Below are 15054 nucleotides of genomic sequence, written 5' to 3'. Positions count from 1 at the left end.
ATTCTGAGTAGACCAGAAAGGTATTTAACTAGTTCTAAAATTTGCAAAACAGTTAGAAGTTACACCTCCATATACAGGTTAAATTCACACCTTTGTGGGTATATAGTGATCAAATTCAAATGTCTTGTTTTTCCTAATCAAGTTCTCAGGAACTCTTCCCTATTGTTTAGTGATGCAGTATGCTGAAACTTTCATATGTATTTTCAACATAAATTAAAATTTTGTTTTCAAATCAGGTATGCTGGATCCAAGGCCCGCCATGGCTGACAAAATAGACATGTCTTTGGAAGACATCATTAAGCTGAACAAGATCCAGCAAGGACATCACCGCAGGCCTGATTCCCGGGTAAATCGAGATGCTGGGCCAAAGAGGTACCGGCCCACCATCACCCGTGGTGGCAGGAACAGGCTGGCACCATACCACAGAACAAAACAACTTCCAGACAAGTGGCAGCAGCACCTATTCATTGGAGACTTGAGGGGTCAAACCCACGTGGATACTGGTGGGAAGCTGTTCGTGTCAAATCTGCACTTCGGAGTGTCAGATGCTGATATTCGGCTACTCTTTGCTGAATTTGGAACGTTGAAAAAATCTGCTGTGCACTATGATCGCTGTGGAAGAAGTTTAGGGACAGCACATCTGCACTTTGAAAGGGAAGCAGATGCCCTGAACGCCATGAGAGAGTACAATGGCGCCTCTTTGGATGGCCGCCCTATGAACATCCAGCTTGTCACCTCAAAGATTGATAGACAAGGAAGACCTGCACAAAGCAGAAACAGGGGTGGCATGAAAAGAAACCCTGGCTCTGGAGGATTAAGTGGTGCAGGCACCAAGAGATGGACACTTGGAGGCAGCCAGGGAAGAGAGAGAGGCACCAGCAGGAACTCAAAACTGCAGCAGGAGCAGCAGAAGCAGCAGCAGCAGCAGCAGGAGGAGGAGCAGCAGCTCCAGAAACAGCAGCAGCAGCAGCAGCAGCAGCAGCAGCAGCAGCAGCAGCAGCAGCAGCAGCAGGAGCACCAGCAGCTATCTGCAGAGGAGCTGGACGCCCAGCTGGATGCTTATCAGGAAATGATGGACACCAGCTAAACAACTTAGCAAAGCTGCACAAGAACTGGACCCAGAGCATGGACTGTGATGCCTAGACTGAGGGTTGGCTAGTGGACCATGAACACAATGGTGGATTCCTCCTTTGCTTCTTTTTCTTTTCTCCTGTTTTAAAACGCCATGTAAAGTTCTTTCCTTCTCTCTTTCTTTTATTTACATTCTGAAATACACCTGTCTTGTACTGAGTTATTTTGTGGATCAATTGTAGTTTTTGCTTTAGTGAAGGTGGCATTTTCAACTTTGCCCTAATAAAATTGTGTGTAGAAATAAACAAGTAATACGACGTCGTTGATGAATGATTTTTGTGGAGAATGAGGAACTCTCACACATTTTGGGTCTCTCTGGGTCTCTTTGGGTCTATAGAGGAAATTTTCCCTAACCTAATGAAAGAGATCTGCCATGAAAATAAAGGCCTACAGAACTCCAAATAGTTTGGACAAGAAAAGAAATTCCTCCTGTCACTTAATAATCAAAACAATAAATGTATATATATATAAAAAAACCAAAACAAAACAAAAGAAAACAAACAAAAACATTTAGGGAAAAGTTCAAGTAACATAAACAGTCAGACCTATCAGAATTACACCAGACTTCTCACCAGAGACTATGAAAGCTAGAAGGCCTTGGTTAGATCTCATACAGACCCTAAGAGAACATAAATGCCGGCACAGACTAATATACACATAAAACTCCTCCATTAGCATAGATGAAGAGATAAAAATATCCCATGACAAAATCAAATTTGCACAGTATCTCTCTACTAATCCAGTCCTGCAAAGGTTAATACAGAAAAAATGCCAACACAAGGAGGGAAACTACACCCTAGAAAGAGCAAGAAAGTAATCTTCTTTCAACAAACCCAGAAGAAGATAGCCACACAAACATAAAAATAACATCACTGATAGATAACAGGAAGCACAAATCACTATTCCTTAATATCTCTTAAAGTCAATGTCCTCAATTCCACAATACAGAGACATAGACTATCAGACTGGACACTTACAGGGCTAAGCATTTTACAGCATAGAGGAAATAAATGTCCATGCCAGACACTTCCTCAGAGTAAAGGGCTGAAAAACAGTTTTCCAAGCAAATGGTCCCAAGAATGAAGCTGGGGTAGCCACTCTAATAATCTGATAAAATTGACTGTTAGTCAAATGTCATCAAAAATATCAGGAAAGACACTTCATACTCATCAAGGGGAAAATCTACCAAGAAGATACTACTCTCAATATTGAAAACATCTATGCTCCAAATGCAAGGGGACCCACATTCATAAAAGCAACTTTACTGAAGCTAAAAGCTCACATTTCACGTCAAATAATAGTGGTGAGGGACTTCAACACCCAACTTTCACCAATGGACAGATCAGGGAAACACAAACTAAACAGACACACAGTGAAAATAACAGAAGTTATGGACCAAATTGATTCAACAGACATCTATACAACATCTCATCCTAAATCAAAGGAATACACCTTCTCGCTGGCACGGCACCTCATGGTCTCTTCTCCAGAACTGACCATACAGTTGGCCACAACACAGAACTCAAAAGAAAGAAGACTGAGATAATCCCATGCTTCTATCAGGTCACTACTGAACAAGGTTGTTCTTCAGTAGCAACAAAAACACAGAAAGCAAACATACACATGGAAGGTGAACAGTGCTCTAGGATAACTCAACCAGAACTTACTTGGTAAAGGAAGAAATAAAAGACATTTTAGAATTTAATGAGAATGCATGTACAACATACCCAAACTGATGGGACATAATGAAAGTAGGGTAAGAGGAAAACTCACAGCTCAGCTCTGTGTGCCTCCAAAAAGAAAGTGGAGAGAGCATACACTAGCAGCTTAACAGCACACCTGAAAGCTCTAGAACAAAAGGAACCAAATAAACCCAAGAGGAGGAGAAGGCAGGAAATAATCAAACTCAGGGCTGAAACCAACCAAGTCAACACAAAAAGAACTACATAAAGAATCCACAAAACTAGGAGCTGGTTCTTTGAGAACATCAACACGATACAGAAAGTGTTAGCCAGACTAACTTGAGGGCACAGAGACAGAATCCAAATGAACACAATCAGAAAGGGAAAGGGAATCCCACGCATCCTATCTGATCACCAAGGACTAAGGCTGATGATCTTCAAGAACATCGTAAATAATAGAAAGCCAACATTCACGTGGAAACTGAACAACACTCCACTCAATGATTCCTTGGTCAAGGATGAAATAAGAAAGAAATTAAAGACTTTTTAGAGTTTAATGAACATGAAGCCACAACATACCCAAACTTATGGGACACAATGAAGGCAGTCCTAAGAGGAAAACTCATAGCCCCGAGTGCCTCCAAAAAGAAACTAGAAAGAGCATACACTAGCAGACTGACAGCACATCCAGAAGCTCTAGAACTAAAGGAAGCAAATTCACCCAAGAGGAGTACACTGCAGGAAACAATTAAGCTCAGGGCTGAAATCAAGCAAGTGGAAACAACATGAACTATTCAAAGAATCAACCAAACCAGGTGCTGGTTCTTTGAGAAAATCAACAAGATAGATTAAACCCTTACCCAGATTAACTAGAGGGCACAGGGACAGTAATCTCAGTGTGTCTCAGTGGCAGAATACTTGCTCGGCACATGTGCAGCCCTGGGTTAGATGCCCAAGAAAAAACACAGTTAACAGTGGTCTGTCTGCGTGAATCCCCTTTAAAGGACACTCTTTGTTACCCTGTCTGTTGCAGTCATAAAATCCTGTCAATTGTGACCATTTGTTGGGTTTGATTTTTGTTCAATTGTTCTTTTCTTTATTTCCTTTTTCATTATCTACTGGGAGAAGTTTAGAAGTGGTTTACTGAGTGATTAGGTGTCAAAAACTTTCCTTTAATTTAAAGTCTTTAATTTCTCCCTTGGGAGGCAGAGGCGGGCAGATCTCTCAATTGGAGGATATCTCTGCTCTACAGAGTTTCAAGGACAGATATCTCGAAAAAAGAATTTCAGAGATTTAATCATGTTAAGAAGGATGATCTGAAGTCATTTGAAAATAAAACATTTAGTCTGATTATTGGGTATCACACTGAATTAGCCACAGTCTTTTCTTCTGGCATCTGTTATTAGAGTGGTCATCGTTGCTTTCTTTAGTCTTCTGTAGTTTTATGGATTGTAAAGATTTGTGTCGTGAAAACGTGATTCAATTATCATAGATAGTAATCTTATCTAGGGAGGGGAGGTCCTTAGGAGTATAAAAGGAGTTTGGAGAGGCTTGGACAGCACACTTGAGAGAGCTGAGGCAAGCTACCAAGAGAGCAAAGGGTTCTCCTCTGCAGTCTGCCCTGGGACAGAAGGCTTGACAGAGAGGTGAGTGAACCACACCAACTAGTCTCAAGGACAAACAAATGTCTCCTAAGAGAGTTCTAGGTCTTCAGAGCTGTGATACAGTTCTTTCCCAAGATGTCAACGTAACACACAACTCTAGATATATTTGATTTTAAATAGTTCAATTTAGCAATTTATGGATTTGGGTGGTGGTTTTCGTTCTCAATATGTCTGTTAGTATGTTTTATCATCATCCTGTAAATTACAGAGATAGTCTGTATTGATTTCTGGAATCCAGGCCTTCCTAGGCAGCTCAATACAGTCTAGAGCTGGCTGTGGACTAGGCTATCATGGAAGTTGGGAAGATCCTCATACCTCTGCTTCTTGAGGGCTGGGATTTAAAGCATTTGTTTTTTTGTTTTTTGTTTTCTTTTTTTTTTTTTTTTTCATTTTACTGTATTTTGTTTGTGACAATGGCCAACTGTATAGACTGTACAAAGTGTTATATTTTCTTTTCTATTCAAGTTCTTTACGTTGTGTTTTTATTGTGTTTCTTCAGCAGGCAGGTAGAGGTCAAAAGACTTTCATGGGTGAATTCTCTCCTCTGAATCTGGCACCCGGAGACTGGGCTCAGTTCACTGGGTTTGCGTCTTCTAATATTTGCAATATTTTCTTCTTTTTGAAACTAGGGAACTGTGTTTGGGTAGGAATCATTCTGAGTAGACCAGAAAGGTATTTAACTAGTTCTAAAATTTGCAAAACAGTTAGAAGTTACACCTCCATATACAGGTTAAATTCACACCTTTGTGGGTATATAGTGATCAAATTCAAATGTCTTGTTTTTCCTAATCAAGTTCTCAGGAACTCTTCCCTATTGTTTAGTGATGCAGTATGCTGAAACTTTCATATGTATTTTCAACATAAATTAAAATTTTGTTTTCAAATCAGGTATGCTGGATCCAAGGCCCGCCATGGCTGACAAAATAGACATGTCTTTGGAAGACATCATTAAGCTGAACAAGATCCAGCAAGGACATCACCGCAGGCCTGATTCCCGGGTAAATCGAGATGCTGGGCCAAAGAGGTACCGGCCCACCATCACCCGTGGTGGCAGGAACAGGCTGGCACCATACCACAGAACAAAACAACTTCCAGACAAGTGGCAGCAGCACCTATTCATTGGAGACTTGAGGGGTCAAACCCACGTGGATACTGGTGGGAAGCTGTTCGTGTCAAATCTGCACTTCGGAGTGTCAGATGCTGATATTCGGCTACTCTTTGCTGAATTTGGAACGTTGAAAAAATCTGCTGTGCACTATGATCGCTGTGGAAGAAGTTTAGGGACAGCACATCTGCACTTTGAAAGGGAAGCAGATGCCCTGAACGCCATGAGAGAGTACAATGGCGCCTCTTTGGATGGCCGCCCTATGAACATCCAGCTTGTCACCTCAAAGATTGATAGACAAGGAAGACCTGCACAAAGCAGAAACAGGGGTGGCATGAAAAGAAACCCTGGCTCTGGAGGATTAAGTGGTGCAGGCACCAAGAGATGGACACTTGGAGGCAGCCAGGGAAGAGAGAGAGGCACCAGCAGGAACTCAAAACTGCAGCAGGAGCAGCAGAAGCAGCAGCAGCAGCAGCAGGAGGAGGAGCAGCAGCTCCAGAAACAGCAGCAGCAGCAGCAGCAGCAGCAGCAGCAGCAGCAGCAGCAGCAGCAGCAGGAGCACCAGCAGCTATCTGCAGAGGAGCTGGACGCCCAGCTGGATGCTTATCAGGAAATGATGGACACCAGCTAAACAACTTAGCAAAGCTGCACAAGAACTGGACCCAGAGCATGGACTGTGATGCCTAGACTGAGGGTTGGCTAGTGGACCATGAACACAATGGTGGATTCCTCCTTTGCTTCTTTTTCTTTTCTCCTGTTTTAAAACGCCATGTAAAGTTCTTTCCTTCTCTCTTTCTTTTATTTACATTCTGAAATACACCTGTCTTGTACTGAGTTATTTTGTGGATCAATTGTAGTTTTTGCTTTAGTGAAGGTGGCATTTTCACCTTTGCCCTAATAAAATTGTGTGTAGAAATAAACAAGTAATACGACGTCGTTGATGAATGATTTTTGTGGAGAATGAGGAACTCTCACACATTTTGGGTCTCTCTGGGTCTCTTTGGGTCTATAGAGGAAATTTTCCCTAACCTAATGAAAGAGATCTGCCATGAAAATAAAGGCCTACAGAACTCCAAATAGTTTGGACAAGAAAAGAAATTCCTCCTGTCACTTAATAATCAAAACAATAAATGTATATATATATAAAAAAACCAAAACAAAACAAAAGAAAACAAACAAAAACATTTAGGGAAAAGTTCAAGTAACATAAACAGTCAGACCTATCAGAATTACACCAGACTTCTCACCAGAGACTATGAAAGCTAGAAGGCCTTGGTTAGATCTCATACAGACCCTAAGAGAACATAAATGCCGGCACAGACTAATATACACATAAAACTCCTCCATTAGCATAGATGAAGAGATAAAAATATCCCATGACAAAATCAAATTTGCACAGTATCTCTCTACTAATCCAGTCCTGCAAAGGTTAATACAGAAAAAATGCCAACACAAGGAGGGAAACTACACCCTAGAAAGAGCAAGAAAGTAATCTTCTTTCAACAAACCCAGAAGAAGATAGCCACACAAACATAAAAATAACATCACTGATAGATAACAGGAAGCACAAATCACTATTCCTTAATATCTCTTAAAGTCAATGTCCTCAATTCCACAATACAGAGACATAGACTATCAGACTGGACACTTACAGGGCTAAGCATTTTACAGCATAGAGGAAATAAATGTCCATGCCAGACACTTCCTCAGAGTAAAGGGCTGAAAAACAGTTTTCCAAGCAAATGGTCCCAAGAATGAAGCTGGGGTAGCCACTCTAATAATCTGATAAAATTGACTGTTAGTCAAATGTCATCAAAAATATCAGGAAAGACACTTCATACTCATCAAGGGGAAAATCTACCAAGAAGATACTACTCTCAATATTGAAAACATCTATGCTCCAAATGCAAGGGGACCCACATTCATAAAAGCAACTTTACTGAAGCTAAAAGCTCACATTTCACGTCAAATAATAGTGGTGAGGGACTTCAACACCCAACTTTCACCAATGGACAGATCAGGGAAACACAAACTAAACAGACACACAGTGAAAATAACAGAAGTTATGGACCAAATTGATTCAACAGACATCTATACAACATCTCATCCTAAATCAAAGGAATACACCTTCTCGCTGGCACGGCACCTCATGGTCTCTTCTCCAGAACTGACCATACAGTTGGCCACAACACAGAACTCAAAAGAAAGAAGACTGAGATAATCCCATGCTTCTATCAGGTCACTACTGAACAAGGTTGTTCTTCAGTAGCAACAAAAACACAGAAAGCAAACATACACATGGAAGGTGAACAGTGCTCTAGGATAACTCAACCAGAACTTACTTGGTAAAGGAAGAAATAAAAGACATTTTAGAATTTAATGAGAATGCATGTACAACATACCCAAACTGATGGGACATAATGAAAGTAGGGTAAGAGGAAAACTCACAGCTCAGCTCTGTGTGCCTCCAAAAAGAAAGTGGAGAGAGCATACACTAGCAGCTTAACAGCACACCTGAAAGCTCTAGAACAAAAGGAACCAAATAAACCCAAGAGGAGGAGAAGGCAGGAAATAATCAAACTCAGGGCTGAAACCAACCAAGTCAACACAAAAAGAACTACATAAAGAATCCACAAAACTAGGAGCTGGTTCTTTGAGAACATCAACACGATACAGAAAGTGTTAGCCAGACTAACTTGAGGGCACAGAGACAGAATCCAAATGAACACAATCAGAAAGGGAAAGGGAATCCCACGCATCCTATCTGATCACCAAGGACTAAGGCTGATGATCTTCAAGAACATCGTAAATAATAGAAAGCCAACATTCACGTGGAAACTGAACAACACTCCACTCAATGATTCCTTGGTCAAGGATGAAATAAGAAAGAAATTAAAGACTTTTTAGAGTTTAATGAACATGAAGCCACAACATACCCAAACTTATGGGACACAATGAAGGCAGTCCTAAGAGGAAAACTCATAGCCCCGAGTGCCTCCAAAAAGAAACTAGAAAGAGCATACACTAGCAGACTGACAGCACATCCAGAAGCTCTAGAACTAAAGGAAGCAAATTCACCCAAGAGGAGTACACTGCAGGAAACAATTAAGCTCAGGGCTGAAATCAAGCAAGTGGAAACAACATGAACTATTCAAAGAATCAACCAAACCAGGTGCTGGTTCTTTGAGAAAATCAACAAGATAGATTAAACCCTTACCCAGATTAACTAGAGGGCACAGGGACAGTAATCTCAGTGTGTCTCAGTGGCAGAATACTTGCTCGGCACATGTGCAGCCCTGGGTTAGATGCCCAAGAAAAAACACAGTTAACAGTGGTCTGTCTGCGTGAATCCCCTTTAAAGGACACTCTTTGTTACCCTGTCTGTTGCAGTCATAAAATCCTGTCAATTGTGACCATTTGTTGGGTTTGATTTTTGTTCAATTGTTCTTTTCTTTATTTCCTTTTTCATTATCTACTGGGAGAAGTTTAGAAGTGGTTTACTGAGTGATTAGGTGTCAAAAACTTTCCTTTAATTTAAAGTCTTTAATTTCTCCCTTGGGAGGCAGAGGCGGGCAGATCTCTCAATTGGAGGATATCTCTGCTCTACAGAGTTTCAAGGACAGATATCTCGAAAAAAGAATTTCAGAGATTTAATCATGTTAAGAAGGATGATCTGAAGTCATTTGAAAATAAAACATTTAGTCTGATTATTGGGTATCACACTGAATTAGCCACAGTCTTTTCTTCTGGCATCTGTTATTAGAGTGGTCATCGTTGCTTTCTTTAGTCTTCTGTAGTTTTATGGATTGTAAAGATTTGTGTCGTGAAAACGTGATTCAATTATCATAGATAGTAATCTTATCTAGGGAGGGGAGGTCCTTAGGAGTATAAAAGGAGTTTGGAGAGGCTTGGACAGCACACTTGAGAGAGCTGAGGCAAGCTACCAAGAGAGCAAAGGGTTCTCCTCTGCAGTCTGCCCTGGGACAGAAGGCTTGACAGAGAGGTGAGTGAACCACACCAACTAGTCTCAAGGACAAACAAATGTCTCCTAAGAGAGTTCTAGGTCTTCAGAGCTGTGATACAGTTCTTTCCCAAGATGTCAACGTAACACACAACTCTAGATATATTTGATTTTAAATAGTTCAATTTAGCAATTTATGGATTTGGGTGGTGGTTTTCGTTCTCAATATGTCTGTTAGTATGTTTTATCATCATCCTGTAAATTACAGAGATAGTCTGTATTGATTTCTGGAATCCAGGCCTTCCTAGGCAGCTCAATACAGTCTAGAGCTGGCTGTGGACTAGGCTATCATGGAAGTTGGGAAGATCCTCATACCTCTGCTTCTTGAGGGCTGGGATTTAAAGCATTTGTTTTTTTGTTTTTTGTTTTCTTTTTTTTTTTTTTTTTCATTTTACTGTATTTTGTTTGTGACAATGGCCAACTGTATAGACTGTACAAAGTGTTATATTTTCTTTTCTATTCAAGTTCTTTACGTTGTGTTTTTATTGTGTTTCTTCAGCAGGCAGGTAGAGGTCAAAAGACTTTCATGGGTGAATTCTCTCCTCTGAATCTGGCACCCGGAGACTGGGCTCAGTTCACTGGGTTTGCGTCTTCTAATATTTGCAATATTTTCTTCTTTTTGAAACTAGGGAACTGTGTTTGGGTAGGAATCATTCTGAGTAGACCAGAAAGGTATTTAACTAGTTCTAAAATTTGCAAAACAGTTAGAAGTTACACCTCCATATACAGGTTAAATTCACACCTTTGTGGGTATATAGTGATCAAATTCAAATGTCTTGTTTTTCCTAATCAAGTTCTCAGGAACTCTTCCCTATTGTTTAGTGATGCAGTATGCTGAAACTTTCATATGTATTTTCAACATAAATTAAAATTTTGTTTTCAAATCAGGTATGCTGGATCCAAGGCCCGCCATGGCTGACAAAATAGACATGTCTTTGGAAGACATCATTAAGCTGAACAAGATCCAGCAAGGACATCACCGCAGGCCTGATTCCCGGGTAAATCGAGATGCTGGGCCAAAGAGGTACCGGCCCACCATCACCCGTGGTGGCAGGAACAGGCTGGCACCATACCACAGAACAAAACAACTTCCAGACAAGTGGCAGCAGCACCTATTCATTGGAGACTTGAGGGGTCAAACCCACGTGGATACTGGTGGGAAGCTGTTCGTGTCAAATCTGCACTTCGGAGTGTCAGATGCTGATATTCGGCTACTCTTTGCTGAATTTGGAACGTTGAAAAAATCTGCTGTGCACTATGATCGCTGTGGAAGAAGTTTAGGGACAGCACATCTGCACTTTGAAAGGGAAGCAGATGCCCTGAACGCCATGAGAGAGTACAATGGCGCCTCTTTGGATGGCCGCCCTATGAACATCCAGCTTGTCACCTCAAAGATTGATAGACAAGGAAGACCTGCACAAAGCAGAAACAGGGGTGGCATGAAAAGAAACCCTGGCTCTGGAGGATTAAGTGGTGCAGGCACCAAGAGATGGACACTTGGAGGCAGCCAGGGAAGAGAGAGAGGCACCAGCAGGAACTCAAAACTGCAGCAGGAGCAGCAGAAGCAGCAGCAGCAGCAGCAGGAGGAGGAGCAGCAGCTCCAGAAACAGCAGCAGCAGCAGCAGCAGCAGCAGCAGCAGCAGCAGCAGCAGGAGCACCAGCAGCTATCTGCAGAGGAGCTGGACGCCCAGCTGGATGCTTATCAGGAAATGATGGACACCAGCTAAACAACTTAGCAAAGCTGCACAAGAACTGGACCCAGAGCATGGACTGTGATGCCTAGACTGAGGGTTGGCTAGTGGACCATGAACACAATGGTGGATTCCTCCTTTGCTTCTTTTTCTTTTCTCCTGTTTTAAAACGCCATGTAAAGTTCTTTCCTTCTCTCTTTCTTTTATTTACATTCTGAAATACACCTGTCTTGTACTGAGTTATTTTGTGGATCAATTGTAGTTTTTGCTTTAGTGAAGGTGGCATTTTCACCTTTGCCCTAATAAAATTGTGTGTAGAAATAAACAAGTAATACGACGTCGTTGATGAATGATTTTTGTGGAGAATGAGGAACTCTCACACATTTTGGGTCTCTCTGGGTCTCTTTGGGTCTATAGAGGAAATTTTCCCTAACCTAATGAAAGAGATCTGCCATGAAAATAAAGGCCTACAGAACTCCAAATAGTTTGGACAAGAAAAGAAATTCCTCCTGTCACTTAATAATCAAAACAATAAATGTATATATATAAAAAAAACCAAAACAAAACAAAAGAAAACAAACAAAAACATTTAGGGAAAAGGTCAAGTAACATAAACAGTCAGACCTATCAGAATTACACCAGACTTCTCACCAGAGACTATGAAAGCTAGAAGGCCTTGGTTAGATCTCATACAGACCCTAAGAGAACATAAATGCCGGCACAGACTAATATACACATAAAACTCCTCCATTAGCATAGATGAAGAGATAAAAATATCCCATGACAAAATCAAATTTGCACAGTATCTCTCTACTAATCCAGTCCTGCAAAGGTTAATACAGAAAAAATGCCAACACAAGGAGGGAAACTACACCCTAGAAAGAGCAAGAAAGTAATCTTCTTTCAACAAACCCAGAAGAAGATAGCCACACAAACATAAAAATAACATCACTGATAGATAACAGGAAGCACAAATCACTATTCCTTAATATCTCTTAAAGTCAATGTCCTCAATTCCACAATACAGAGACATAGACTATCAGACTGGACACTTACAGGGCTAAGCATTTTACAGCATAGAGGAAATAAATGTCCATGCCAGACACTTCCTCAGAGTAAAGGGCTGAAAAACAGTTTTCCAAGCAAATGGTCCCAAGAATGAAGCTGGGGTAGCCACTCTAATAATCTGATAAAATTGACTGTTAGTCAAATGTCATCAAAAATATCAGGAAAGACACTTCATACTCATCAAGGGGAAAATCTACCAAGAAGATACTACTCTCAATATTGAAAACATCTATGCTCCAAATGCAAGGGGACCCACATTCATAAAAGCAACTTTACTGAAGCTAAAAGCTCACATTTCACGTCAAATAATAGTGGTGAGGGACTTCAACACCCAACTTTCACCAATGGACAGATCAGGGAAACACAAACTAAACAGACACACAGTGAAAATAACAGAAGTTATGGACCAAATTGATTCAACAGACATCTATACAACATCTCATCCTAAATCAAAGGAATACACCTTCTCGCTGGCACGGCACCTCATGGTCTCTTCTCCAGAACTGACCATACAGTTGGCCACAACACAGAACTCAAAAGAAAGAAGACTGAGATAATCCCATGCTTCTATCAGGTCACTACTGAACAAGGTTGTTCTTCAGTAGCAACAAAAACACAGAAAGCAAACATACACATGGAAGGTGAACAGTGCTCTAGGATAACTCAACCAGAACTTACTTGGTAAAGGAAGAAATAAAAGACATTTTAGAATTTAATGAGAATGCATGTACAACATACCCAAACTGATGGGACATAATGAAAGTAGGGTAAGAGGAAAACTCACAGCTCTGTGTGCCTCCAAAAAGAAAGTGGAGAGAGCATACACTAGCAGCTTAACAGCACACCTGAAAGCTCTAGAACAAAAGGAACCAAATAAACCCAAGAGGAGGAGAAGGCAGGAAATAATCAAACTCAGGGCTGAAACCAACCAAGTCAACACAAAAAGAACTACATAAAGAATCCACAAAACTAGGAGCTGGTTCTTTGAGAACATCAACACGATACAGAAAGTGTTAGCCAGACTAACTTGAGGGCACAGAGACAGAATCCAAATGAACACAATCAGAAAGGGAAAGGGAATCCCACGCATCCTATCTGATCACCAAGGACTAAGGCTGATGATCTACAAGAACATCGTAATAATAGAAAGCCAACATTCACGTGGAAACTGAACAACACTCCACTCAATGATTCCTTGGTCAAGGATGAAATAAGAAAGAAATTAAAGACTTTTTAGAGTTTAATGAACATGAAGCCACAACATACCCAAACTTATGGGACACAATGAAGGCAGTCCTAAGAGGAAAACTCATAGCCCCGAGTGCCTCCAAAAAGAAACTAGAAAGAGCATACACTAGCAGACTGACAGCACATCCAGAAGCTCTAGAACTAAAGGAAGCAAATTCACCCAAGAGGAGTACACTGCAGGAAACAATTAAGCTCAGGGCTGAAATCAAGCAAGTGGAAACAACATGAACTATTCAAAGAATCAACCAAACCAGGTGCTGGTTCTTTGAGAAAATCAACAAGATAGATTAAACCCTTACCCAGATTAACTAGAGGGCACAGGGACAGTAATCTCAGTGTGTCTCAGTGGCAGAATACTTGCTCGGCACATGTGCAGCCCTGGGTTAGATGCCCAAGAAAAAACACAGTTAACAGTGGTCTGTCTGCGTGAATCCCCTTTAAAGGACACTCTTTGTTACCCTGTCTGTTGCAGTCATAAAATCCTGTCAATTGTGACCATTTGTTGGGTTTGATTTTTGTTCAATTGTTCTTTTCTTTATTTCCTTTTTCATTATCTACTGGGAGAAGTTTAGAAGTGGTTTACTGAGTGATTAGGTGTCAAAAACTTTCCTTTAATTTAAAGTCTTTAATTTCTCCCTTGGGAGGCAGAGGCGGGCAGATCTCTCAATTGGAGGATATCTCTGCTCTACAGAGTTTCAAGGACAGATATCTCGAAAAAAGAATTTAAGAGATTTAATCATGTTAAGAAGGATGATCTGAAGTCATTTGAAAATAAAACATTTAGTCTGATTATTGGGTATCACACTGAATTAGCCACAGTCTTTTCTTCTGGCATCTGTTATTAGAGTGGTCATCGTTGCTTTCTTTAGTCTTCTGTAGTTTTATGGATTGTAAAGATTTGTGTCGTGAAAACGTGATTCAATTATCATAGATAGTAATCTTATCTAGGGAGGGGGAGGTCCTTAGGAGTATAAAAGGAGTTTGGAGAGGCTTGGACAGCACACTTGAGAGAGCTGAGGCAAGCTACCAAGAGAGCAAAGGGTTCTCCTCTGCAGTCTGCCCTGGGACAGAAGGCTTGACAGAGAGGTGAGTGAACCACACCAACTAGTCTCAAGGACAAACAAATGTCTCCTAAGAGAGTTCTAGGTCTTCAGAGCTGTGATACAGTTCTTTCCCAAGATGTCAACGTAACACACAACTCTAGATATATTTCATTTTAAATAGTTCAATTTAGCAATTTATGGATTTGGGTGGTGGTTTTCGTTCTCAATATGTCTGTTAGTATGTTTTATCATCATCCTGTAAATTACAGAGATAGTCTGTATTGATTTCTGGAATCCAGGCCTTACTAGGCAGCTCAATACAGTCTAGAGCTGGCTGTGGACTAGGCTATCATGGAAGTTGGGAAGATCCTCATACCTCTGCTTCTTGAGGGCTGGGATTT

General features: G+C 40.8%; 3 protein-coding genes across 5 annotated transcripts; all 3 read left to right on the top strand.

Annotated features, from left to right (window-relative positions):
- The first annotated feature begins 259 nt into the window (after window positions 1-259).
- Window positions 260-1087, top strand: LOC147002738 (aly/REF export factor 2-like). Its single transcript, XM_085843412.1, has one exon. It carries the CDS (start codon window positions 260-262, stop codon window positions 1085-1087), a length of 828 nt encoding a protein of 275 aa, XP_085699538.1.
- Window positions 1088-5367: 4280 nt separating this feature from the next.
- Window positions 5368-6213, top strand: LOC147002737 (THO complex subunit 4-like). 2 transcript variants are annotated; one of them, XM_085843411.1, is made up of 2 exons: window positions 5368-6021; window positions 6145-6213. In XM_085843411.1, exons 1-2 carry the CDS (start codon window positions 5368-5370, stop codon window positions 6211-6213), a joined length of 723 nt encoding a protein of 240 aa, XP_085699537.1. The 2 variants fall into 2 exon arrangements, with proteins under 2 accessions (XP_085699537.1, XP_085699536.1); XM_085843410.1 differs by having other exon boundaries at window positions 5389-6213.
- Window positions 6214-10493: 4280 nt separating this feature from the next.
- Window positions 10494-11330, top strand: LOC147002736 (THO complex subunit 4-like). 2 transcript variants are annotated; one of them, XM_085843409.1, is made up of 2 exons: window positions 10494-11147; window positions 11262-11330. In XM_085843409.1, the coding sequence occupies exons 1-2, from the start codon at window positions 10494-10496 to the stop codon at window positions 11328-11330; spliced, it is 723 nt and encodes a 240-aa protein (XP_085699535.1). The 2 variants fall into 2 exon arrangements, with proteins under 2 accessions (XP_085699535.1, XP_085699534.1); XM_085843408.1 differs by having other exon boundaries at window positions 10515-11330.
- Window positions 11331-15054: the final 3724 nt, after the last annotated feature.

Source organism: Mus caroli, unplaced genomic scaffold (genome assembly GCF_978045245.1).
Source record: "Mus caroli unplaced genomic scaffold, Mus_caroli_1 scaffold_9, whole genome shotgun sequence".
Taxonomy (NCBI): Eukaryota; Metazoa; Chordata; class Mammalia; order Rodentia; family Muridae; genus Mus; species Mus caroli.
Note: the sequence above shows the minus strand (reverse complement) of the source record. Positions and strands in the feature narration are given on the sequence as shown.